The following is a 25,326-nucleotide window of genomic DNA, read 5'->3' as shown; positions in this document are numbered from 1 at the left end:
TTGAAAATGAATAGAACACATAACCAACACAGCTGTTAAGCAAAATGTCTGGCTGCAAACAATGTATTACTTTTGTGCAACATGTTTTTCTACACATTCATGTGTATGAACACACCATGTAGATTCATATGTATGATACATGCACACAGCGAACTCTGAAAAACACTTGTGTGCAAGCAAGTGGCATTCACGGAAAAAGCATGATTTTGGTTTAAAAAGGATACTTCCCAATTTCTAGTACATTTTTCATTTTATTACTGCTAAGATCCTAAAATAGTAGGAAAATAAGTATGCATGTGTAATGCCCGTCCCCATGATCTACAGACACAAAACATAGCAGAGGTCGTACAGAAAAATAAATTCCTTATCTCGCGGTTTGACTTGCTCAGTACCTACACAGCTCAGACAAAAATGTGTTTTCCGGCTACTTATTCATGGCCTACGATTTCTTTCATGCAGCTAAGAATCAAAAGATGTGGTCTTTCAACTAGAACGCGAATGCTACGCATGAAAAGATAAAAGGTGTATATTTGCCCGATTTTAATGCATAAAAAGGCCCCATACCACACTTACCGGGAGGACTGGTGTCCCACCCAAACCCTATTTTACACCCTCAATGTAACCTGCCATGAAGTAACTTCCCACGTTGGATTTTCTGTTTCCGATGAAACAATGGTATGTACACTAGCATGCTGCATGCTCCCCGGCATTAGATACAGTGCTTGACGACGTATAGTTTGGCACTTCCTCATACATTTATAGACTGGGGAAGCTGGTGACAACATGGATGTTTACAGTGAATAAGCGTGGAATTCCCTGCCTTATAAAATAAATTATATGTTTGTAGAGAAGTATTTTTTCTTCAGCCTAAGAGATTAATTTGGTATAAAGCTAAAACGGGACTCTCCTAGTAAAGCCGCTCCTGTTGTAGGCTGCTAGAGCAGCCTCACTTTTTTTTAAAGATTACATTTTTATGTGTAATTAAACAAGTTATCATACTGTGCTGAAAAGCACACCAACATATTATCCATTGTTCTCATTGTCCGTTCGGAACTCCCCCTCTATCCTCCACTCCAAGTAGTGTCGTCACTGATTATTTTTGTTCCTAGATAATCTTTAACACATTAAACACTAGCCACTGACATGCCCACCTCCCTTTGAGGAAAAGGGGATGGTAAACCGTGGGAGGGTAGGCCAGGGGGAGAAGGGGCTGAGGGGTACCCTATGTTAACCCCTTGGACTGCATCAGTGTCCACTTCACTGCGCCCACAACCTTTCCCTGCCTAGATTAAAATCAAATCTGCCCACCATGCTGAACCATCAAAATCGGCTTCCCCTCCTCTGCACAAGATAGCTATTAAAATGCACCAAAGGCTGAAGTGATTGCGATTGATTTGGCTTTTATAATGCGCCTATACACCAGTGTTTCAAGGTGCAACAAGACAGGGAGAGGGAAAAGGGAGGACAGACCAGACAAACCATCTTAGTAGGCCTTGTGACATTCAGATTGTGCAAGTGCGTTTAGCGAGAAGTGCAGGATAAAGGGAACAGGGGGGTGCAATCAGTGCAGCAGGGCTCCAAGTTAAGTGCGGAGAGGGCAGGGGACTACAAAGGTGCAGTCCCCGCCCGGCAGTGTGCAGAAGGGCCAGGAGGAAAGTGCAGGAGGACTGGGCAGGAGAGGCCTAGTGCCTTGTACGACTCTGAGGGCAACAAGCAGGTAATCTAGGCAGAGCAGGAAGGTAGGTTAGCAGGGGAGAGGGAGCGAGAATGAAGAGGCGGAGAGGAAGGTCTTTAGAATCTTCCGGAACTTAAGGAGGTCCGGCTCACGTCTGTGAGGGGCAGGGAGGCCATTCCAGAGAGAGGCCCCTACAGAGTAGAGTTGTATATAGTGAGGACTGCAGCACCAGAAAGCCTTGTGGACGATGCAGAGGATCTTGAACTTGATCCTTGCAGCCACCCCAGAGCCAGTGGAGAGAGTTCAGGGGTGGAGACATACGGTCCCTGGACTTTAGGCCAAGGATAAGTCTTGCAGCCCTGTTCTGGATGAGCTGAAGGGGGGCGAAGAGCCGAATTGAGAAGATTGAGAAAGAGGCTGTTTCAGTAGCCCAACCTGGAGAGAACCAGAGCTCTGGAGAGAGTGGGCTTCTGGGGACAGGTGAGGAAAGGGAGAATACCTCTGACTAGGTGCAGCTGGAAGTGGGCTTTCTTGGCAAGGTCTGTGATGTGAAGAGAGAAGGATGAGTGGAGTCGAAGATGACACCCAGGTTTTTAGCCTCACAAGAGGGTGAGGGGGTGGGGCCCAAGGAATGCTGCCAGAGGAAGAGCGGGAAAGCGGGAGCAGGGGTCCCAATGAGGAGAATCGGTCTTCCTGGCATCAAGGCAGAGATCGTTGGCAGCGCACCATGCCTGAATAGCGGAAAGACAGTCGGGAATGAGCAAGGAATGCAGGAGGCCGAGGGTAGCCTGAAAGAGAGCTGTGTGTCATCCGCATAACACTGAAACTTGGAGTAGAAGGTGATCAGGTGGGCTAAAGGGGCCAGGTAGACGTTGAAGAGCCAGGATGAGAGGACAGAGCCTTGGGGGACACAACATGTCGAGAGAGAGGTGGTGAATAGACATGAGCCAAGTTGGGCCTGGGAGGCTCGGTCTAAGAGGAAGGATATCAACCAGGCTAGAGCCTGATCTGTGTTGCCAAGGTTCATGTAGAGATGGTTAACCAGGGTGGCGTGATTGACCATGTCGAAAGCGGAGGAAAGGTCCGGGAGGATGAGGACGGAGGGAGAGCTGGAATCAAGGTTAGCGAGCAGACCTTCATGGGTGTTCAGAAGAGCAGTTTCCGTGCCTCTGACTGCTCTGAAGCCAGACTGATGGTCATGGAGACAACCGACAGATTCAGTGTGGAGGGTTAGCTGAGAGATGGGCAATTTCTGCAAGAGTTTGCCCAGGAAAGGAGTGATGGAGAGCGGGCGGTAGTTAGCCAAGCAGGAGGGCTCAGCAGAAGTTTTTTTTTAGTAGGGGTTGAAAAAGGATTGCTTGAGAGGAGAGGGGAAAGATCCAGTGGCAAAGCAGTGATTATAGAAAATGGCCAAGGCAGGCGCAGGGGAAACAGTGTTGTCCTTAATGGTTCTGGAGGAACAAGGGACCACTATTTGCATGAAACTTTCATAGATTGGACTTGTCTGGAAACATCATTAGGTGTTATAGGCGAGAGGGAGCAGGAGAGGCCAGAGGGGGCTTGAGAGAGGCAGAGGGAGAAAGTTGAGGAGCAGATATATGTGATGGCATTTATAACGCGCCTATACGCAAGTGTTTCAAGGGGCAAGTGAAGACAAGATGTCCTGAGTTTTAGTAGTGAAATGAGAAGCCAGAGTCGTGCAGAGGGTCTCGTGGGGGGGGGGGGTGTTATAGGAGGGGTTGAGACTGCTGTAAGATTTGCCAGCTCCTTGCAGATTTTGAAGAGTTTGGCCGTGTTAGTGGCCGCAGAGATGTGGGCTTGAATATGGGCCTTCTTCGAGAAGATGGAAAGTCTGTATTGCCCTTTGAAGCAGACGGCAGGCCAGTTTGTCCGAAGATGTGCCCGAGGCTGTCCACTTCTGCTCAAATACTGTGCAGTTGTGTTTCAGAGCGGCCAGGTCGGAGTCAAACCAAGAGTTGCACTTGGAGGCAGGCTTCAGATGGATCCTCCTAACAGGGGCAAGGATATCCAGAGTGTTGGCGATAGAAAGATGTAGGTTAGAGAGGACTGTCTGAGTTGGAGTCAGCCGAAGGAGTAGGCGGGGGAGAGAAAGTGGAGGCAAAAGCAGCCACTGACACTCGCTTCATAGGTCGAATGACCACAAAGGAAGGTGGCAGTGCCAGGGGGGGGCTTTGCCTGCGGGACAGGCAGTTTCAGGTGTGAGGAAAGAAGAAAGTGGCGAGTCCAAGAGAGTGGAGTGGTGAGGGGGTTGGAGAGGGGGAGGTTTAAAGATATGAGAACATCCAAGGTGTGTTCGGATGAGTGCGTCGGACCAGAGGATAGAATGGAGAGGGAGTTAGTCAAATATGTTGTGGGAAAGCCCTGAGGAGGAGTCAGGGGAGTTCAGGTGGATGTTGAAATCCCAGAGGAGGTAAAGCTTAGAGGTAGAGGTGAGGAGAGAGGAGGTGAGCTCAGCCCATTCAGAGAGGAAGAGGGTGACCTGGCCAGGTGGTCTGTAGTTGGTGGCGACAGTCAGCGAGAGGCCAGGGGAGAGACGGAGTGAGAGAGCGCCTGCAGACAAGGCATTCGAAGGAGGAGTAGACCTGAGTGGGAATGATGGAAGCAGGGAACCCCTCAGGAAAGATCAAGCCCTCCCAACCTCCCCCCCCACCACCGGGCTGATTGGGCCTGGGTTCGGAGAGGATCTTTTAGCCCTTGTGGAGGAGAGTGTCAAAACGTGACATAGCTGGCCATGAACCATGTTGCGGTAAGAGTGAGAACATCCAGGTCTTCTAGGAGGTGGCATATGTTGGATGTGTTTCATGGCAGAGCCAAGAGTATCTTCGTGGAACAGGTTGCTACTTTTAAAGACTTCGAGGGAGGGGTACATACATGAGCTGTCCCTGTAGGAAGAGGCAGATCGGGGGAAGAGAAGGTAGAAGGAGGTGGCATACTGTCCAGGAAGGAGGCAGAGTACGTGGAAAGGGGTGGCAGAGGAGCCAAGGAGGTCGTAGGAGGAATAGCAGGAGAAGTGAGGAAATTGATGAGACGCAGGAGGTGCCTATCAAGGAGTATGATCTACCTGGGCTTTTCTATTTTGGCTGGCCCTTCCACACTTATCCTTCAGCAAATTTTGTTTCAAAAGGCTTCGCCTGTCAAACAGATTGACGATTGCAAACCAAAAATGTGCTCGCTATTTGATCAAACCGGCATTAACCTTTTATGGGGGAAATTTATTCCTAAAATTATCTACGGCCTTGAACTATAATTCAGGGTGGTACCCAAATGGTTGGATCGGATAGAGTATAAAGTCTGGTGGAGAATACTGGGAGTTTCAAACTGCGTTCCTATCACATCTATACGATTTGAGCTGGGGTTTACATCTTTAAAAGCATGAGTACAGTGGAACTGTTTGCAATTATACTTGAAACTTCTGTCCTCTATGGATGCCTCTTTATACAGGTTACTGAGTAAAGCCATGGTCTTGATCCAGAGGGGGGGAACAGAGTAAATCTTTTGTCTGATCTCCGTACATACAGTAACTCAAGCTTGGAAGAGTTGAACGTGGCTATAGAGTCCTTTGTTCGAAACCCTGAAAAGGTTAAAAATCGCTTTTTATGATCTAGACTGGGCGGAGACCATTGATAAAGGTCAGTTATCCACCCATGAGTCATGAATACAAAAGAGAGGAGCAGTTCCGCTGTATCTTATTCTGTTCTCATGCTCCATTCGCAGAGCAGTGTTCTTATAACTTGCTCCCTACTCGTGAGATCTTACTAATGCGAGGGCAGAATGAAAAGGACAAACAGTGTTGCAGATTTTGTAAAATCTACAAGAGTTTTGAAACGTCCAAATATCTAATCATAGACTGCCCAGCTCTGAACATTCTGGGTATAAGTTACCTCGGAAAGCTGTTCCTCTGAGTAAACTTGATCAACACTGATTTTTTTTTGTGCCAAAGATGTTTAAACTCCCCGAAAGTGTCTGATGCGTTAGCTGTTGCATGCTTTTTTTGATCGATTGCTTCTCCAGCATGGGGTCTGGCATGGATTCACATGCTCATGAATATTCCCCGTCGTCAGGCTGGGAATCCTCGGTAAAGAAAAAACCAGTATCAGTTTCGTTTCTGATCTGTCTTTCGTAGTAATAACCAATCACTGGTCTCTGCGTCATACTGACCACAGCCAATGACTGCCCTCTACCTAAGCACCGCCTCTGGCAGCCATCTTCAGATTTTTACCGCACGTTCATGTGTTGGGATCCTCGTGCTATTGCTCTCGAGCGTTAGTGCTATTTTTCGCGCTTTTTCACAAAAAACTTCAATTCTTTCGGTCAAAAGAGCCTCAAGCTCCACCGATCCTACATCCGATCAACGGGGACCCGTGTCGGATTCGTCTGTGCCCCTCAAGGGTGAAGATTTCGTCGAGCTACACTTCGGAGGACTCCAGAAGCTTCTCAGGCCCGGTCTCGGAGATGGCCCAGGAGAAGGGAAGCTCGACGCCCGGAAAGCTGTTCAGGGTCTGCCCTGGATGCCAGCTGCAGAACGTCTTTAAGGAAGACGAACACTCTTTCTGCCTTTACTGCCTTCATGAGGACAAAACGCACGTGGAGAAGGACTGTGCGTTTTGCGGCAACATGTCGGAACGGACCATGAAGGACCGTCATCAACGTCTCGCCAACTGGCTGGAGGGTAAGAGCCCGTCTGGCGAGAAGAAGAAGAAATCCGAGCGGTCTTCTAAGACCTTTGAGGGCGCCCCGGCGACGGGGGCCCAACATAAGGCCAAGCACCGCGAGTCCGCTGGCACCGGGAGCGCCGAACGGTCGGGCTCTACGGGCGCCAGGCAGGGCGCACCCTCCCCGGCACCATCAACCACGAGCCAACGCTCTGGGTCGGGTAAGAGGAAGGCCGAGCACCCGGCGAAGCTCCTGGAGAGGCCCCGGTCGAGCTCTAAGGCAGAGGAGGAGCGTGGCAGTGCCCCCTCCCTCAAGGATAAGGCGGTGAGCGCACCTAAGGTGGTGAAGGCCTTGATCCATCCGACCAAGCCCTCTATCGAAACGGTCGCGGCGGCCCTGGCTCAGCCTGTGGAGGCTGCGCCAGTGGTGGCGACCTCAGGGCCCAGAATCTCCCTGCCTCCTCGGAGGGAGTCTTCTTTTGTGCCCATCGATAGGACCCCCGTGAAACCCTCCGTGGGGAAGAAGAAGGGGGGGCAGGGCGTCGTCGTAGATTCGGCCTCTACCTCAGAAGAGGAGCTGATCGAGGTCTTAAGCCACGGCCTAGGCGTGGAACAAGGCCAGCCCGTCGGAATGGACCCCGACGCGGGTGACGACGACGACATCGTCGAGGATACCGACGGGGCCCCTGCTCGCCCGTCGGATTCCCCTCTGCCAGCGCCGCGAGACAACTCGGCGGCCATTTTGTTGGCCATACAGTCCTTATGCACTGAGATAAGGACGAGGCTACCGTTACCGACGGAGGAACCTCTCCCGTCGGGGGATCCAGAACCGGGACCTTCTGGTGTTCCCCCTACCAAGAAAAGAAGGATCCATCCTCCACCTCCTTTTCAACCGTCGCGCCCCGTCCAGCCCTCCTCCCCGTCCACCCGAGGGGATGATACGGGGACTGACACGGCAGCGACGGGTACGGACGACGAGGATTTTCCGTCGTCGCCCCCCACCAGGGCTTCTCCGCCCGACGAGATCGGATCTTTCCACTCCATGATCTCCAGGGCTTCCGAGCTTTTCCAACTCTGCCCTGAGGAGAAGAAAAAGGAAGGCTTCCTTTATCAGCGGCGCGAGGCCAAGAGGAAGACGGTCCTCGCAGTGCCTCTGTTGGACGACATTTGGGATGAGGGCCTTTCCCTCCTCAAGAACCCTTCCACTACGCCAGCTAGAAGAGACCGGTACGAGAAAAAGTACCGGGTCCCGGACACGGCCCCCCTATGCCTCCGGGCGCAGCCTACCCCGGACTCCGTCGTCTCCGCGGCAGCCAGGAAAGTCGGGGGGGGGGTGCGGCCTCCACATCGACTTCCCCACCGGACGGCGAGGGAAAGAAATTGGACGCTATGGGACGTAGAGTCATCTCGTCGGCAGCGACGACGATTAAAGCGGCCAATGCCTTGGCTATCGTGGCCCGCTACGACAGGGAGCTCTGGTACAAGATAGCTCCCCTGCTGGATTTTCTGCCGGACGACAAGAGGGCGGAGGCCCTTGAGATCCTCCAGGAAGGTGAAGTGGCTTCGGACCACGCCATCACCGTGGCGACGGACATCGCCGACACTGGGTTCCGCCAGCTGGGCAACGGCGTTTGCCTTCGACGTCGTGGATGGCTCAAAGCTACGGACTTTCGGCAGGACGTCCAGACCAGAGTCCTGGACATGCCCTTCGACGGGAACAACCTGTTTGGGAAGACAGTGGACGATTCCCTTCAGGCCATCAAGGCGGATACTGAGACGGCCCGGACCCTTGGAGTCCTGCAGCAACGACGGACGCCCTTTCGGAGCAGCGGAGGCAAGGGCGCCTCCAAAGGTTCCGGCGGCGGTTTCGCTTCCTACCGTCAAGCGGCCCGCTCGTCGTCGCAAGAGGCCTACAGAGGACGAGGCAAGTCTAGCGGACCCCGCCGTCGTCGCCAAGGAGGTCAAGGCGGCAAGGCCGCGTCCAAGCAGGATTGAACCGGCCGTGGGGTCGGGCCCCCACCGAAGCACCCCGGTGGGAGGCCAGCTGGCGGGCTTCGTCAGCGTGTGGGAGTCCATCTCCACCGACCGTTGGGTGCTGGACGCCCTGGCCCGGGGCCACGCGCTCGAGTTTCAAAGAAGGTGCCCGCGCGTCCCCCCCGTGGCCAGGAAGGAACTTCACGTCCCTCAACTTCTCCTGGAGGTAAAGGCGATGCTCAGAAAGGGCGCCATCGAACTCGTCCCAAAGAGGCTTCGGGGCTCTGGAGTCTACTCGCGATACTTCCTCGTGAAGAAGAAGACGGGAGGATGGCGCCCCATCCTGGACATGCGACGGCTGAACAAGTTCATCAAGGCGCAGAAGTTCCGGATGGTCACCCTCCAGCACGTCCTGGGTCAACTGGAGGAAGGAGACTTCCTATCGTCGTTGGATTTGGAGGATGCCTACTTCCACATTCCCATCCTAAAGGGGCACCGGAAATTCCTCAGGTTCGTGGTCCAAGGGCGTCATTACCAGTTCAAAGCCCTTCCCTTCGGACTACGGTCGGCACCCAGGGTATTCACCAAGTGCCTCGCACCGGTGGCGGCGCAGCTGCGCCGCGAGGGGATTCACGTCTACCCCTACCTAGACGACTGGCTCATCCGCGCCAAGACGAAGGAGCTCGCCGTGGTTCACACGGCAAGGACCGTCCAACTCCTCACGGACCTGGGATTCTCCGTGAACTACGCCAAATCCCACCTGGTGCCCGCGCAAGTCGCACTGTTTCTGGGAGCGAGGCTCGACACAGTGTCCCTTCTGGCCTCCCCGTCGGAGGAGAGGACCAGGACCATCTTGGGCAAGGTGCAACGGATGTTGGTGGCCGACGCGGCCAAAGTGAGATCCATCAAGTCCCTCCTCGGGATGATGTCTTCCTGCATCTACCTCATTCCCATGTGCAGGCTCCGGATGCGCCCGTTGCAAGAATTCCTGGATGCGCGCTGGATCCAGACGACGGGCAGCTTCGAGGAAAGGATCAAGCTCGACGAGAGTTTCCGACGAGCGATACGGTGGTGGGGCACCCGCGCGCATCTGACGGCGGGCATGGACTTCCAGACCCCAGCCCACCAGGAGACTGTGACCACGGATGCCTCCCTGGAAGGGTGGGGAGCGCACACCGAAAATCTGCACGCGAGGGGACTCTGGCTCCCGACGGAGAAGTCCCTGCATATCAACGTCCTGGAGCTCCGTGCAGTGTTTTGGGCCCTCAGGTCCTTCCTTCCGTCCCTCAAGGGCAAGGTGGTGAGGATCTTCACCGACAACACCACCACCATGTTTTACATCAGGAAACAGGGCGGAACCAGGTCCCTAGCGCTGTCCAAGGAGGCGCAGGACCTGTGGCATTGGGCCGTCGCCCAAGGGATTTTTCTGGTGCCGTTTCATCTGGCAGGGATAAAAAACACCATCGCCGACTCACTCAGCAGGGAGCTGCGCTCGTGCCACGAGTGGGAACTACGGCAGGATCTGGTGGATCGCCTCTTCCGACGGTGGGGCACACCCCAGATCGACCTGTTCGCGACGGCGACGAACGCCAAGTGCCGGAGGTTCGCCAGCAGGTTTCCCCAGACGAGGAGCATGGGCGATGCTTTCTCGTTCCCCTGGGAGGGCCTGTTCCTCTACGCGTTCCCTCCCTTGCCTCTGCTAATCCGGCTCGTCAACCAGCTCAAGAGGTCACGGTGCAGGATGATCCTTGTCGCACCTGCGTGGCCGAGGCAGATATGGTTCCCGGACCTTCTGGACTTGTCAGCGTCCCCGCCGATCAAGCTGCCGGCGGACGCGGATCTACTCTCCAGGGAAGGAGGCGCCATCCTCCACCACGACCCGAAGTCGCTGAACTTGCAGGCCTGGCTCCTGCAGCGCTAGAGTTTGGAGGATACGACATACCGGCCGATTGCAGAGAGGTTCTTGCAAAGGCCAGGGCGTCCTCGACTCTTAAATGCTACGGACACAAATGGAAGAGGTTCTCTGTCTGGTGCCACGCACAGAAGATTAACCCTCTACGGATTACGGCTCCCCAAGTACTGCCGTACCTGCTGACGCTGGCCAAAGCTGGTTTGGCACACGCGTCCATCAAGATTCATCTTGCTGCGATCTCCCGATACACCAGAACCACGGGGCGGACGTCCTTGTGGTCTCATCGTCTGGTGAAAGAGTTCATGAAGGGACTGTTCAGATCGTTCCCGCCGGTGAAGGCTCCGGCCCCGGCGTGGGAGCTCAACGTGGTGCTGACCAAGCTCATGGGACCTCCGTTCGAGCCTCTGCACTCGGCCCCGTTGAAGTTTCTATCGTGGAAAACAGCTTTTCTTGTGGCCATCACCTCCGCACGACGAGTGGGAGAGATCCAGGCCCTTTCCTGCAAGGCCCCGTACTTGACTTTCCACGACACGAGGGTAGTGCTCAGGACGCACCCCTCCTTCATGCCCAAGGTACCGTCGGACTTCCATCTCAACGAACCCTTGGTGTTACCTGTGTTCTTCCCGTCGCCTTCGTCGCCGGCTGAAAGGACTTTGCACTCGCTGGATGTAGCTAGAGCGCTGAAGTTCTACGTGGACCGCACGAAGGGGTTTCGGAAGACGTCACAACTCTTTGTGAACTTTGGACCTGTCAATCAGGGGAAGGCTCTCTCGAAGGCTTCCATCTCCAGATGGCTCTCCGGCTGTATCATATACTGTCACCGGTTGGCAAACCGACCGCTGCCTGGCCGTCCGAGAGCCCATTCCACCAGAGCGATCGCAGCTACCACGGCGTTCCTATCTGGTGTGCCCCTGCTGGACATATGCAGGGCTGCTACGTGGAGGTCGACGCACACCTTCACGAAATTCTACTGCGTCGACCGGGATTCCAGGGAGGAGTCCAGGGTCGGCCAAGCAATGCTGCGCAACCTGTTCGCCTGAGGTGAGCCTGGTGAGGAGGTAAGATGCTTAATGTTGAGTTGATGTGATGCTTAATGTTGAGCCTTTGCCACCTCCCGTGGTTGTGCATGTGTGTACTGCTATGTATTCTTTATTCATGAGCATGTGAATCCATGCCAGACCCCATGCTGGAGAAGGAACAAGTTACTTACCTGTAACTGTTGTTCTCCAGCATGGGTCTGGCATGGATTCACATGCGAACCCTCCCGCCTACCCCTCTGCGGCTCTTCACTTGGTCATACTGCCACTTCACGTGCTTCCAAATCTGAAGATGGCTGCCAGAGGCGGTGCTTAGGTAGAGGGCAGTCATTGGCTGTGGTCAGTATGACGCAGAGACCAGTGATTGGTTATTACTACGAAAGACAGATCAGAAACGAAACTGATACTGGTTTTTTCTTTACCGAGGATTCCCAGCCTGACGACGGGGAATATTCATGAGCATGTGAATCCATGCCAGACCCATGCTAGAGAACAACAGTTACAGGTAAGTAACTTGTTCCTTATAATTTACATACTTAATAGCACAGAAGATTTTTTTTATTTTAAAGAAAGCTTACCAGGTCCACTAAGGGTGGCTTCCCAGAACACTACACCAGCAGTGGTTCTGGAATGGCTCCTAAAATAGTCCTTGTGTAGAACACATCCCCATTTCTTGCTGAAAATTATTTGACTTTAATTCCAAGCAAAGCATTTCACTTTTATTTATATATTTTTTCTAACCCCAACTCTACCCCTGTCTGTCAGCAGGGTGATCTGTTCATCACCTCAATATGAGAAGGGCTTTTTTAATATAAATTGGAGCATGAAGGTTGGGAGGAATGCAAAACAAAATTATGGGAACTGTGGAGCAGTCGCCCAGATTTTCTAGCATTGAAGCAATCCCTTTCAGTCAAACACCATGTAAATCACTGGTGAGTTCCACTAGATGGAAAGCTGGTACTGGTGCTCTCCTAAGGAATATTCTGATTGCTTAAGTATGCGTAGAGACCACCTGGAAGTCATTGCACACTTTAACAGGCATAGATTCCGGTGTTAGAGCGGATGCTCGGGTAGGTACATCTTCTGTACTCCAGTCTTTTCCGTTGAAGCTCATTAGCAAAGGCTGTTTTTGGGAGGAGACTGCTGTTCTCTTCACTGATTATGAATATTATGATGATCCAATTATGGAGAAGAGGCAGCCTAACCATAAGCCACACGCTGTCTTCTCTCACAGAACAAGAACCCGAAGCTCACCTGTCACTGCACAGCATGACTAAGTACTGGAGCAGCCTGACTTCCTTAAAGTGACAACTGTTTTTAATCTGGCTATAGCTCCCTGTTACCTTATTATATTGTAGTTTTAAATGGTTTTGGGATTTCATATCACATTTTCTGAGAGTGGTATGTGACCCCGACCCATGAGTAGCACTGTTTATTATTTATGAAGATACCCATGATGGAGGACGAGGATAGGAAGAGATAAAGATTTCCTTTTTTTAAGCAAGTGTCACTTGAGGCTTTCTATGTATTGACTGTATTTTGGTTTTGTGGCAAGGCCAGTACCTGGGTCTTGTCAAGAAGAGGCGAGGGAAGCCTGACCCAGAACATCTGTAGCAGACCAGAAGAAGGACTTGGACCAGAAAATATTTTCTTCAACAGTGATTTATTAACATCAAAATGAAAGAAATGCCTTTCTATCCTTATTGCTAAAGTGAGATTTCCTGCCTACAAAACTATACTAAGGTGCTTGTCAAAAGAAGTCTTTTGTTGAACTGACCCTTCCTATACTAAAGCCAAACACAACTTAAATTGAGCAGTATGACCTGCTTCAGAGTTTGTGTAATCTTGACCTCTCCTCGGTCCGTGAGATATTTCTTCTTGGCTTTACTCATTATAATCTTCGTACCCAAAAGAGTTCACAACAAGTTTCTCCAAACACCCACAAAGTCTCAAGTTCCAGAACACATTAAAGTTTTCATTTGATGTAGACGAAGGGGTAGCTCCTTAATCCCTCACACCATCTGGTTTGATTTCTCTTCTTATGGTTCACCCATAGCTTGTCACTGACTTTATCTCCCATTTGTTCTAGTCGTATCTCGTTGCATTCTTAAAGTTCAACTTGTTCCTCTAATCAAACACGCTTATGTATCTCCCGGGGTTGTTGATAAACCCCCCCTTTCGATCTACTTCGCTTGGTGAGTCATAATATCTATACTCTTTTTTTGATACTCTATTATCCCTGGTCCTTGTGGTGAACGAGGAGGAGGACTTGAACGATTAGAGATCATTCTCATAGGTTTATTAAAATAAAAGAATCAACAATTTAAATAAAAGAATCAAAAATGCCTAAGTAGCCCTATCGCTATGAGGGAGGTTCCCTACCTGACAAAACAAATGCTACAGGGGGTCAGGGGGGGGGAAATAAGTCCAAAATAAGACTCTTCGTTCCAAATCCTGTCCAACTAACTGCCCTTACTACTTTAGAAAAAATGTCCAACTACAATGGAGGCTTTGTTACAATAGCCTCAATGTGGCGTCTGACCAAATTTTATATGTGGCTTGTTCTTGGGTTTCAAAGTTCATTGTTCACAGTTGGATATTCTTCCCAGTCTTATAAAGTTAAGGTTTCACTTCCTCATTTTAGCAAAGAAAACTCTCTTCTTGTGCACATTTCCATTCCTCCAGGATTTCTTGTACATAAACAAAAAAAGTCCTCATTCGAGGTGTAGGGTTTTTTCCCAAAGTCCTGTGATCCTCACACTGGTGATTTTCTTTTACTGGAGTTTTTGAGATAGGGTGGTGATCCACCATGTCCCATCAGAGTTCTGTGCCTTCTGGTGCTTTCTCAGACTTAATTCAAAGTGTTCATATTTTTTTCTCAGTCCCCCTTTCTTAGGGTAGTGGCACACTCGGGTTTCTCAGGCTCCCGTAAACTTGGTATCTTCGCAGCTGTGATTCACAATATTCATAATTTTCTCAATCCCCATATGATATTTGTACACTCTGGTTTCTCAAGCTCCTGTAACATTTATTTAATACGTTTTGTATATTGCGCCTAATACCGTACCAGAGTTTGGTTTCTAAGCGCAGATCTGGGATTCGAACCTCAGTTGATCTGCGTGATCTTGCTTCCAAGACCAGCGTGTTGCCCCTGTGCTATCCTCCGTTCTGTGATAGCTTCCTCACCCATTTTCACAACCTTCGTATTATCTGTCCCCCTTTCATAGGGTATTTGCACACTCCGGTTTTTCAGGCTCCCGCAACCTTGATAGCCTTCACAGCCGTTAATCACAGTGTTCGTACCTTGTAAAGGTAGGTTCTCCATTGGGTTCCACAGGCTCCTGTAACTCTGCGGCTGCTTGTCGCCGTAGCTACGGTCCGGCATATGCAGAGCTTGGGGACTCAAGCTCCCTCATTTCATCTGGCCTCTGCATCATTTTCCGGCCTACCGGCCCACCACCGCTTGTTCGTGGTCGCGCCACCAGATATGACCTGTCTTTTTACTGCTTTCTCTCCATAGACCTCAATGGTACACCATATATTATGTTTTGTTGAACCCTCCCTGATGTTTGGCTGTAAATGAACCATTTGTACTCAATTTTCCTTTCTAAGCTCAGCTGTTTTGGGGGCACTGATCAGTCCCTATGGCAGGGGTCTGTAACATTCGTCTCGCCAGATGTTTTGGCCTGCATATCCCATGATTTCTCCCCATTGACTATGCTAGCTGGGGCTGATGATAAATAGAGTCCATAAGATTTGGAGAGCCGAAGGTTACAGAACCATGCCCTATGGCTATCCATGCAGGAGAACTCTGTCCCTCTATTTTATTTTTCCTGCATGCATCATCCTCTGTGAAGTGCAGTAGAGACACTTCGTCTCTCAGTAACTTTGTTTTTGTTAACTTTGTTTTTACTTGCATGATGTGTCCAAAATGGGCTGGTGGTAACAGATACTTTTGTAGGGTTTTCTTTTTTAGTGTCTCATGCACTTTTGCATCTTACCGCTTAATGCCATTTAGAGTACCAAATACTCTAAAATGGCAGTGATATGATCACCTATCCTTTGGCCTTCTTGTAGTTTGACCTTCTTCCTGCCTGGTGTGGCTGGATTTTGCATACATAGTAAGCCCTTTCACAAAGATAGCTCCAGCTTTCGCTGTGCAAGTCTGTGTGTGTGACCGGCTGTGGTGGCTGGGTCTATCTGGACCCAGTCCACTTCCAAGCCAGGTGTCTGTTGCTGCACAGAGGTACTGGCCAGGATTGGACAGCCACTCTCATGTGCAGTTCCTTGCCGTTGGTGAGCTGGAGTCAATTCCAGTCTGGATCCTGGATAAAAGGACTCCTCCTGCAGCCATTCTTCAGATCATCGTTGGAGACGAGACCCCTGAGAGCAGCCCGCTAAAGACCCAGAAGTTGTTGGAAGATCACCAGCAGCCCTTTCTTAATTTTCCTGGTGAAGCCCTGCCTCTCTGCAGATCTCCTGAAGACCTTCATTGTTTCGACCCTTGGATCAGTGGGAACAACCAGTCCTGACACTGATCGAAGTTCTAGCCATTGGAAGTGCTCTGAGCAGTCCCTGGACCATCCTGTGGGCTAGCCAGACGTCGTCCTGGCCTACTTCGCTGCAACCGTCACCCTTCTGAGTCAAGCCTTTGGACACTGCAGATCCTCAACTTTTGGAACAAGAAGCGTTTCCCTGGGATTGCAGGTCTCCACCAGGAAGAGACCGGTTTCTTGGTTTCCACCACGAGAGTCGCATTCTACCACTTTCTTCAAGTGGCCATCGCTGCTCGCTGCCTGCATTGCTTCTAGGGAGTCCTCGGAGGTCGTCGCTGGAGTTGTGGTCCAGCTGTTCAGTGCATTCTAGTACGCAAGCGCGAATTAGCCAGACCCCGAAACCCAACTCCTAAATTTACCTCTGCACGTGCGGTCCTTTCGTGTCCTCCAGTGGAACAAAGGCACCAATCCAGAAGTCCCTGCGATTTCAGAAACTCCTACAGTGGGTCCCTGAGTGAATCGGAGTACAGGGTGTGAGTAAACCTAAATGTTTTGCCCCATCACTCCCTTGCTTGGCCTTGTCTGGCCTGGTATCCACTTCCCAGCCTAACCCTTAAGTGGTTGGTTTGGAGAGGGTACGTTAAAGATGTTATTCTTGTTTTACGGAACTTTGGAACACTTACAAACTACATGTTGGCTCAAGCCAACATTTGTTCAATATTCCGAATGAGAGTGCTAACCTCCTGTGCAGACTTTTATTTGAGATTTGTGACTCCAAGGGTACTAGGGCCCTTCCTGTCTAAGCTAAGGAAGTACTTTTAGGCATAGTACCCTCTAAGATTGTGTGTGCATTTTGCAAACTCCTTTACATCCAACCTATTTTCAGTGTTGATTACTTACCTGGTGCTACATTCACTTTGCTACACTTACAGTATCTTGAAAAGTGATTCTAACTATTCAAAAGTCAAGTGTTACTGCTCTTAGCAGAGCACACCAAGGTGAATGTGTGTGTGTGTTTTGTGTGTGTATGTATATATGTATATATGTGCATATATATATAATATATAGAATGTTATAGCTTGCTACTTGCCTGTGGTTTTTCATTGGTAAGTTTGTCTGAGGCCTAAATAAATGTAAATATCTGTATTTTTAGTTTGGGCTATTTGGTGCTTTAGCTCCACCTTTAAGCTGAAACTATTGCATTAGAGTACAGAATGTGCCTGCCAGTATTCTCTCAAAGACGTCTTCTGAGAGGTAATGATTTAATTGGAACCGTAGACGTGATACTGGTATAATAAAAATGTCTTAAGCAAATCTGCCTTTACCACTCAATTTCTAAGCACTCTGCGTGTCCTTCACTGTAGTCCTGTTAAAATCAAGCATGGTTAAATCCAACAGTCGTGGCTTGTGTATACGTATCGGGCATTTGCCAGGAACTACTATTAGATGTCAAGGTACTCCATTTTACGTCTGCTAGCATCAATAGCCAGATTATACCACTACGGCAGTGCCTGGCAAGTGCCTTTCCCATACCTACATAAAGGCCCAAACTGTTGGCATTGCCAAAGCTTGTATTCTATTTTGCCTTACTTGTATTATTATTAGTGGGCGATGGATGTTCCCGCTCTTGGTGGCTGCAGTACTAGGAGTATCTGAAAATTTGGAGCGGTCATTTTGCAGCCTATCATCCTTGTTGTGTTGGAGCGTTGATGCCTTAAAGATGTTTTCCTGCGCATCAGCTGTTCCTCCTCCCCCCTGACAACGCGGAACACCACAGTGGCTTGACTGCACCACTATTGTAGAAGGAAAAGACAGTGGGGAAGGAAAGGCGATGTTCAAACTATCCTATGGATCGAGAGGGTCATAAGTCACTTTTGACCCTCTCCCTGCAGTAAGCAGAGTGTCCTCTTTGTTCATTCATGTATGCTATCCTCAGTAAAGGTAATAAGGCTGATGCTTCTCCTTCTACACATACCTCTCGTAATTTAGAGACACTGCTATCAAGTAACCACGCTAGTCACCTTGCAACGTATTCATCAGTTGCTGCATTACCCTGATGCCCCCAATGGAAGAACTTGTATAAAAGTTTTCTCCACAAAAGACCATCATGGCGGGCTTCATTGTAGCCCCTTGTGTGATCCTTTACTTTTTTGATTTGTATTGCGCACCACTGACCCGAAGTCTTAAGGGCGCTAACACGGTACACAGACGAGTACAATACACAGAGGGATACCATTAGTCAAGCAAGATGATCAAAAGAAGTGTGAGAACAGGAAATCAGAAAGAGATCTAAAATTCTTCCTGAAACCGGATGTCGACAGTTCCTCTCTACGGTTCACAGGAATTTTGTTCCACACAGAGGAGGCTACCACAAAGAAAGCTCCTTTCTTCGTTTGAGAGGCTCTGCAAGCTGGGATTTTTAATTGCTTGGTGTTGTTGGATTTCAAGTTGTGTGAATTAGATTTCATTTTCAAGACTTCTTTTAGATAGGCTGGTGCTGAACTTTTAAGGCATTTGTGAGTGATTAGAAGAAGTTTGAAAGATGATTCTAGCTTCCATGGGGAGGCAGTGAAGTCGCCTTCTCGCATCAGAAATATGGTCCCTCATGTTGAGATCTATTATAATTCTTCCTCTTGTTAACATTACCCTGTTTGAAGCTGCCAATAGCAATTTTGAGGCCATAGTGGTACAGGCTGCTCTATCCTCCCAGGATATTGCTTCTCTTCAGTTTATGTCCGCTTTTTCGCAGCCAGTAGACCTTGCCTCTCAGCACTTTGATTTGGACTTACCAGGGAATCTCCTGGAAGAACAACTCTTTCCTACCGGTTTCCATTGTGCCTTCACTCATCCTCTTTGGGGATCACCACTCTTCTGCTATTGCGAAAAGTGATCATATGAATTCCCACACTCACACAGGGTAGATTCAATGCACCAATTCTTTCAGATGGGTGCAAATTCGATATCAGCGCTAAACTTTGTACTAAAATCATTCATATGGTTGATAATCAGTACATATATGAAAGATAATAAATTGATCCTAAATACCCTTAATTCTAAGATGTTTACCATCAGCATTACTCTGTGACAATCGGCCAGGGCGGGAATCCGCCATAAACAGGTCACAGGCTATTTATGACTTCGAGGGCCCTTAATGACTTTACAGCAAATAACATATTTGGGATTTACCATCTACAAACAACCCCAAATCGGTTTAACTGTATCTTGGCTGTGCTCTAAGAGTATTGTTTGCTGCACAATTGAAATACATATAACTTGAATATAGGTTCTTCTCCCTAGCCAGTTTTAACTTAATGCAAAACTAAGGTTGTGCCATGCTGGACCTATGGGGCTGAGTTGCCGCACGTAGCAGATGAACAAATCTGGCACAAGTTGAAAGCCCTAATATGGCGTGCAGTGTTGTCACTTCCTAATTGTGTACCTATTTCCATTCCGATATAAGAGTTGGGTATGTCGTCTCTGTGTGTGGATTAAATGGAAGAAGCTATTGGGGTATTGGAAACTCGTTGGTCCAGTTCCAAATTCTCTATTTGTGCTGCTTTATATTCTTGTGGGAAAAGATAGTTGTACTAACCTAAGTCAGTGTGTAAAAAGTTTTGAATCGCTTTTAGAAAGTGCAAATGTTTCGAATAAAACTCTAATATTGAATCCCACTTTAGTTAAACAGTAGTTTCAGGCAAACTGCTGTACCACTAGGGACATGCTGGGTAGATATAAACTATTGTATAAGGAGTCCTTTGAGGAGAAGAACCTTCATTTATTAAAAGTTGTCTCAGAAGATTCCTGTGCTTTAAATGTATAAACATCTTCATGCGCTTTACATTGAATCTCCTCCCAACACATGAAGTGTTTAGAGCAAGATCTAACCTGAAACATGGCAATCGACTTTGCCATTTTTGTGGCAACACGAGAATCGTAGACACCATGAAGCATCTAGTTATTCATTGTCAGAAGCAGAGGCTCAATAGGGAAACATGTGGGGGATTTTTCGGAGGGGGGAGTTTAATTTGGAATAGTATGTTTTACCTTGTGTTCTATAGGTAGGAATACCTTTGGGTGATCAGCTGTCCCTGGCAATGGCCGCTACTTGATTTGTGCTAGAAATGTGTCCAGCTCTGCTAAATATGTAGGATGTTTTAAAGTGATTAAGCTTGATGGAGTTTGGTTTTTTTTTATATCTGGAATTAATTGTGATTGTATGTATTGTGGGAACTTGATTGGATATCTTTTTTCATTCTTTTTTTTTTCTTTTTTCTCATTTCATTGTTTGGTTTTCTTTTTTCTTTTCTTTCCCTCTTTTTGTAATTTCGTATTACTATTGTGTAGGGTTTGCTTTTGAATAGGCTCTCAAATCAAACAATGATCAAAGGCCAGATGTATGTTTGTCCCTCTGTTTGACCAATGCAGTAGCTTCATCTGTTGTTAATGCTAGAGGGAGCTGTTGCCTTAGGATACATAGACCATGCCAATTTGCATAGCTTCGCCTGTTGTCACGACATAATGCCATTAATGGCATCATTAATTATTAATGTCCTTTGTTTCCTTTGTAGAAAATAAGGCCTTGCTCACTGATTGTCCAATTACATTTCTAGATGCTGAAGGATATGAAGAAGGAGAAGGTGTTGATGCGCAGGAAGTCTGAGCTGCCTCAAGATGTCTACACTATTAAAGCCTTGGAGTCTCATAAGCGAGCAGAAGAGTTCCTCACTGCGAGCCAGGAGACGCTTTGACGTGCCTTCAAGACCCCGTCCAACCATAAAAAATGAGAACGAAAAAACAAAAATACACACAGTGCACTCCTCAAACTAGGAAATGAACTATTGGCCAGTGCGTGTGATGAGCTTCTCGTGTCCTCTGCCGTCCTTTATCATGGCTTTCTTTCTGACGACTCTTGCACCTGCTTTGTGGGCTCCTTGTTCAGGCTCCAGCTCTTATTTTTTTTCCCTTGCTTTGTTCCTCGTCTCCTCGTGTTTCCTGTTCTGCCCCTCATGTGACATGCACTGATTTGCACATTTTTGCCAGCTGTGTGGATTCAGAATGAGCCTTGATCCCTGTATCAGGAAAAGAAGATTCTGCCCACTCCTGTTCTAGCATCATCTTGGCTGAGAATCTCTGCTTCGGGACCGGGCAGGTCTCCCTTGCATATGATGCTCATCCCAGACCCTTTTCTGTCCAGTGTCCGACTATCTCCCTGCCCATGCTTGAAACGGCTGCTCCAATCACGGGTGGACACTGTATCAGTTTGTGTATCAAGTCTTGGGTAATTCCTATAGGTGGCATAATATATTTAAGAAGTGTAGAACTTAATTATTGAAAGCATCAATGAAACAGTCTCTTTACCGAGAGGGTTTTAAATGATATAGGATATGATGTACCATGCACACCACAAACTAAAAATGGATCCTAGGTGCGGGCTCTTGACCGAGTGACTTCTTGGAGATGTCTGTCTGCTGAAGAGATACTATTTCTGGGGCCATCTGCCTGACATCCACTACCTTTTCTAAACACTTGGCGTAGCTTGTGGGATTATTTAACTTTTAGACATGGAGGTGCATCTATGGACTGTGCCAGTGGAAAGAACCCCACTATCATTTCAGACGACTTACTTCCCTGGTCTTAGTGTTGCTTTATCCAACTGTGGATATTCATGCACGTGCGCTCTTAATTTTACAACTCTTCATATTGATGAGGCTTCTAGGCTTGGGTTCTTGCTTTGAGGCGTTGTTCCCAGGATGTGATCTGGAATGGTGGTCATGTTGACAGTATTCTTAAGTCCTTTTTGCCAAGAATGTCATATGTCTAGTACCTTTTATGGCAGATATTTAACAATTACTTTCACTTCCTTAGCATTTGAACGCAAAAAAGGAAATGTGATCGGATATTAAATGATTGGAATACATGACAAGGCTAATGGCAATTGGGGGAGAAGTGTGCCGTGGTTTAGAGCACTTTATAGAGAGTATGTATCTGGCCCTACAATGAGCAAGCCAGAGATGCTGATTGAGAGACGTGTGCTCAGATAGGTGGAAGGCGAGGTATACAAAGGCATACAAAACAGAACCCGCTTAAACACTACAAGTGAAAAAACATGAAAGTAATGAGCTCTCAGTCCCATTAAGTGATGTTTTTTAAGGAAGCAATCAGCAAAAATGAGAGATGTTAACTGATCAATTTTAAGGGTGTTTTTAATGGTTTTCAAGGGGGTGAGGGAAGGTTTGCCATTAAATGGAGCAATCACGCTATATTTCCAATTAGGGTAAAACATTACACATCTCTGGCTCTTAAGGTGGTTTGCAAAGAGTGCCAAGAACAGGAATGAGACAAACAAGAAGAGCGGCTGACTGACCGCAAGCACGAGAACTAGATGTGGTTTCCCTTTCCAGCTCAGAAATGAGTGCAGTCAAGTACCTTAGTGTTTTTATCTAAATGTCATTGGGGGAGTTTGGTTTGGATGTTGTGATTCCCAACCTCTCATCCCCCCTGTTGTGGGTAGAGGAATAGGCTTAGCTACTTTAGGCTGGAGTACTAATGGTCTCCAGCTCCTCCTGCAAATAGATAAGCCACCGAGTTCCACCCATAGAGAAAGTAGACTTGTACTGAAGAACGGAAAGCTGTAGATGATTTGAGGCCAGTGGTCCTATGCGACTTTAAGCATTTTTGGTGTTGATAAATTCTTGTAAAAGAGGATTTCACCTTGGGTTCATTGATGTCCTCTCATCTGATAAAGGGCCTGCATGTTCAGTATGAGCACTGAGGTGTGCTTACCGAATACTTGTACCCCAACGCAATCACTGTCCAGGCATTGTGCTTTCAATGTTCCTTCCCACAATCCCCACAGTAAGATATTCATTGAGAGCTCTTCTCGAAACCAGTAGCCCTATGAAGAGGACATTGTGAATTTGATCGTTCTGTGCACAATTCTGCTTAAGGGGAGGGAGTACTTAGTAGCTTGTAGAGGGCTGAAGCTGTCTTATCCCGAATTTACAAACACTTCTGTGAAGTAATGCCTTGTAACACCCGAGCATGGAAAAAGCCACAACTGACCTTGCATTATTGTTGCATGATTTACAGTGCTGTGCTGGGGAGGCCTGGACAGTTGAAATAAGTCGTCAAACACATGCAATAAGACATGGGTGGATGATTGATTGATCGTTTCACATGAAGAGCACCAGAAGACAGACAAGTAGTGGGGGCTGGCCTGTCCTCTGCCAAAGATACTGAATCGCAGAAGTCTGACATACATGGGAGTCCTGCACAATGATGCATTCAGCCCGAAGAAATGTTGGGCATTTCCCCAAGCTTGTATGCACAGCCAACCAGGGACTTCATTGATGTAATGGCATTGCATTGGCATGTACAGTATTGCATAGGCCACATCAGGGCTGCTCCATACATGGTCCCAGCCATAGACCTGACTGTGGGCTGCCAACCACCACATTCCAAGCTTCTTTGTTTGTCCACCTGCCTTCCCCACACCTGATTATTTTGTAACCGCTACCTTTAGTGGCCCCGGTTGTATATTTCCATTTCATACTGGGTCTGTAAGAGGAATCCTTGCCCACGAGCAGGCCACAGCAGCAGAACTACACACGCATCCATATTCCTGTTCCTGAGCCCTCCCCTTGACTCAGCGGCTGAAGCACATCAGTCTTGGAGCCTGTGCTGCAGTATATTGTCCTCACAGATGTGCTTGACTGGAATAGCTATTCCAATGCCCTCATTCCTGATGTGAAGAGAAGCAAGCACTTGCTTGAACTGCTCACACACCCATGTTCTGTGTCTAGCCGGTTCCCATTACAGATTAATCAGCAAGTCGGAATGGCCTAGTTGTCAACACACATCTTCGCTCCCATTCAAATGGATTTAACTTGGAACAGTTTTTTCACATAAGCCCAGGGACTACCCATGATGTGGCCAATGCGCAGCTACGATTGTGAGATGCCATGGTCATCATGCATGCTTCCCTGATGAAAGCCATTCCATTTAGGCTTGCTTGTCCATGTGGGAAAGATTTCCCTGGATGAGTATGCATTGTGGATTGCTTTCAGCACCCGCATGCGGAGCTTTTCCTGTTAGTCTTCTGCAGATGTCTCACCAACCTCATAACATAACCCAAACGTGCTGTTCTCATACCCATTAGGATTCACCTTTCATCCTAAAATTCCAGGTAGACATCGTCACTGTTGCTTCTTCAATATACTAAATTCTGTGATGTGACAAAAAATACTTCAGAATTGCACTTTATTAACAAGCTAAAAGATTTGATGTCTGATGCTGCTATTTTGGGGATGAGCTCTTGATGAGGAACCTCCTTTCCTGCCCAGATCATGTGCCCATTTACCCATCCCTGTTGTATCAGTATTGCATCCCTTGCAAGGTTGGATCAGCCCATGTCCTCACAAAGCGATGAGGAGGTGGGTTTCAGGACTAGCACCTTCCATTGGATTGTCCTTGTCCTCAGGGCCTTGTCATAAGGGAAATACTTAATGAACCAATGAACCATTCCCGACCTGACTAACACTATGCTGCTTCCAGGTCCTGTCTGTACATATGTTTTACTTTATTTTTAGGTAGCATTACATAGTATGACGGGTCAGATTTTGTACAGATGTTCATGTATGTACAGAACTAAATAAAAAGTCTCTTAAACTGTTGTGAACGTTTATTATCAAACATGTTGGTTATTCTCTGCTTGGCACGTTTGGTGGCCTGTAGCTCTTTGTTCTTCATGTGACCTTATCTATGAAATAGAGGAGTTAAATTCTTAGATCGAAGATCATAATGTAAAGTTTATTCCGCTAACAGACATTGGACCAGTGATTTTCCAGCATGGGGTCTTGCATGGATTCACATGCTCATGACTATTCCCTGTTGACATGCTGGGACTCCTTGGTAAAGTTAAAGCAGTTTAGATTGAAGCTAAAAACTGTCTCCTCTATAGCCTATCATTGTCACTTTGGGTCATACTACCCCAGCCAATGACTTTTCTTCCTAAGCTCCAACCCTGGTGGCTATCTTCAGATTTTTACTGCACTTTTCTCGTGTTGGGAGCATTCTTGTTTCGCTCTTCGAACTCCAACAGTTTTTTTGCTGTTTTTTGCCTATTTTTGTGAGAATTCGATTCTTCTCTCATGTTGTGACTACCAGCAACGGAGACCCGTTGCCGGAGAAGATCTATCAGATTTCCACTTCGTGGTGCCACAGGCCCAGGCTTTGGCTTTCATGTCGACACCATTATGATGCCACAAAAAGTATTTGCAGGTCCTTTGAGAACTGTGGCCTGAAAAATATCTTCGAGGATCTGCACCTCAGGTGCCTTTACTGTCTACATCCCGATGCGGACGGATGTACGATTTGCAATCCTTTTCCTCAAAGACACAGAAGGACCGCCATCGGGGGTTGGTGGCGTGGATCAAAGAAGGGAAGGCAGAGAGAGGCTGGTCACCATCACTGGCTCCATTGACGGTTAGCTTACCGGCAAGTGGGCTTCCTCCATCCGTGGGATAATCGCTGGCGTCAGTGGCCAAACACAAGAGCAACT

At 48.2% G+C, this 25,326-nt stretch overlaps 1 protein-coding gene across 4 annotated transcripts in view; it reads left to right on the top strand.

Moving 5' to 3' along the window:
• The window catches only part of PPP2R5D (protein phosphatase 2 regulatory subunit B'delta), a 741,061-nt gene extending 716,622 nt beyond the window's left edge, over positions 1 to 24,439 (top strand). For 2 of the 4 annotated variants that reach the window (XM_069608914.1, XM_069608915.1), the window contains exon 15: positions 20,378 to 24,439. In XM_069608914.1, the coding sequence (XP_069465015.1) occupies positions 20,378 to 20,515 (138 nt within the window). In that variant the 3' untranslated portion in view covers positions 20,516 to 24,439. The remainder of the gene's footprint in view (positions 1 to 20,377) is intronic. The other 2 variants (XM_069608913.1, XM_069608916.1) reach the window with 1 other exon arrangement.
• The last annotated feature ends 887 nt before the right edge of the window (positions 24,440 to 25,326 follow it).

The sequence above is a fragment of the Ambystoma mexicanum genome, chromosome 4q, assembly GCF_040938575.1.
Source record: "Ambystoma mexicanum isolate Mex_15411 chromosome 4q, UKY_AmexF1_1, whole genome shotgun sequence".
In the NCBI taxonomy this organism is placed as follows: Eukaryota; Metazoa; Chordata; class Amphibia; order Caudata; family Ambystomatidae; genus Ambystoma; species Ambystoma mexicanum.
The sequence above is the reverse complement of the archived record's forward strand: the minus strand, read 5'-3'. Positions and strand labels throughout refer to the sequence as shown.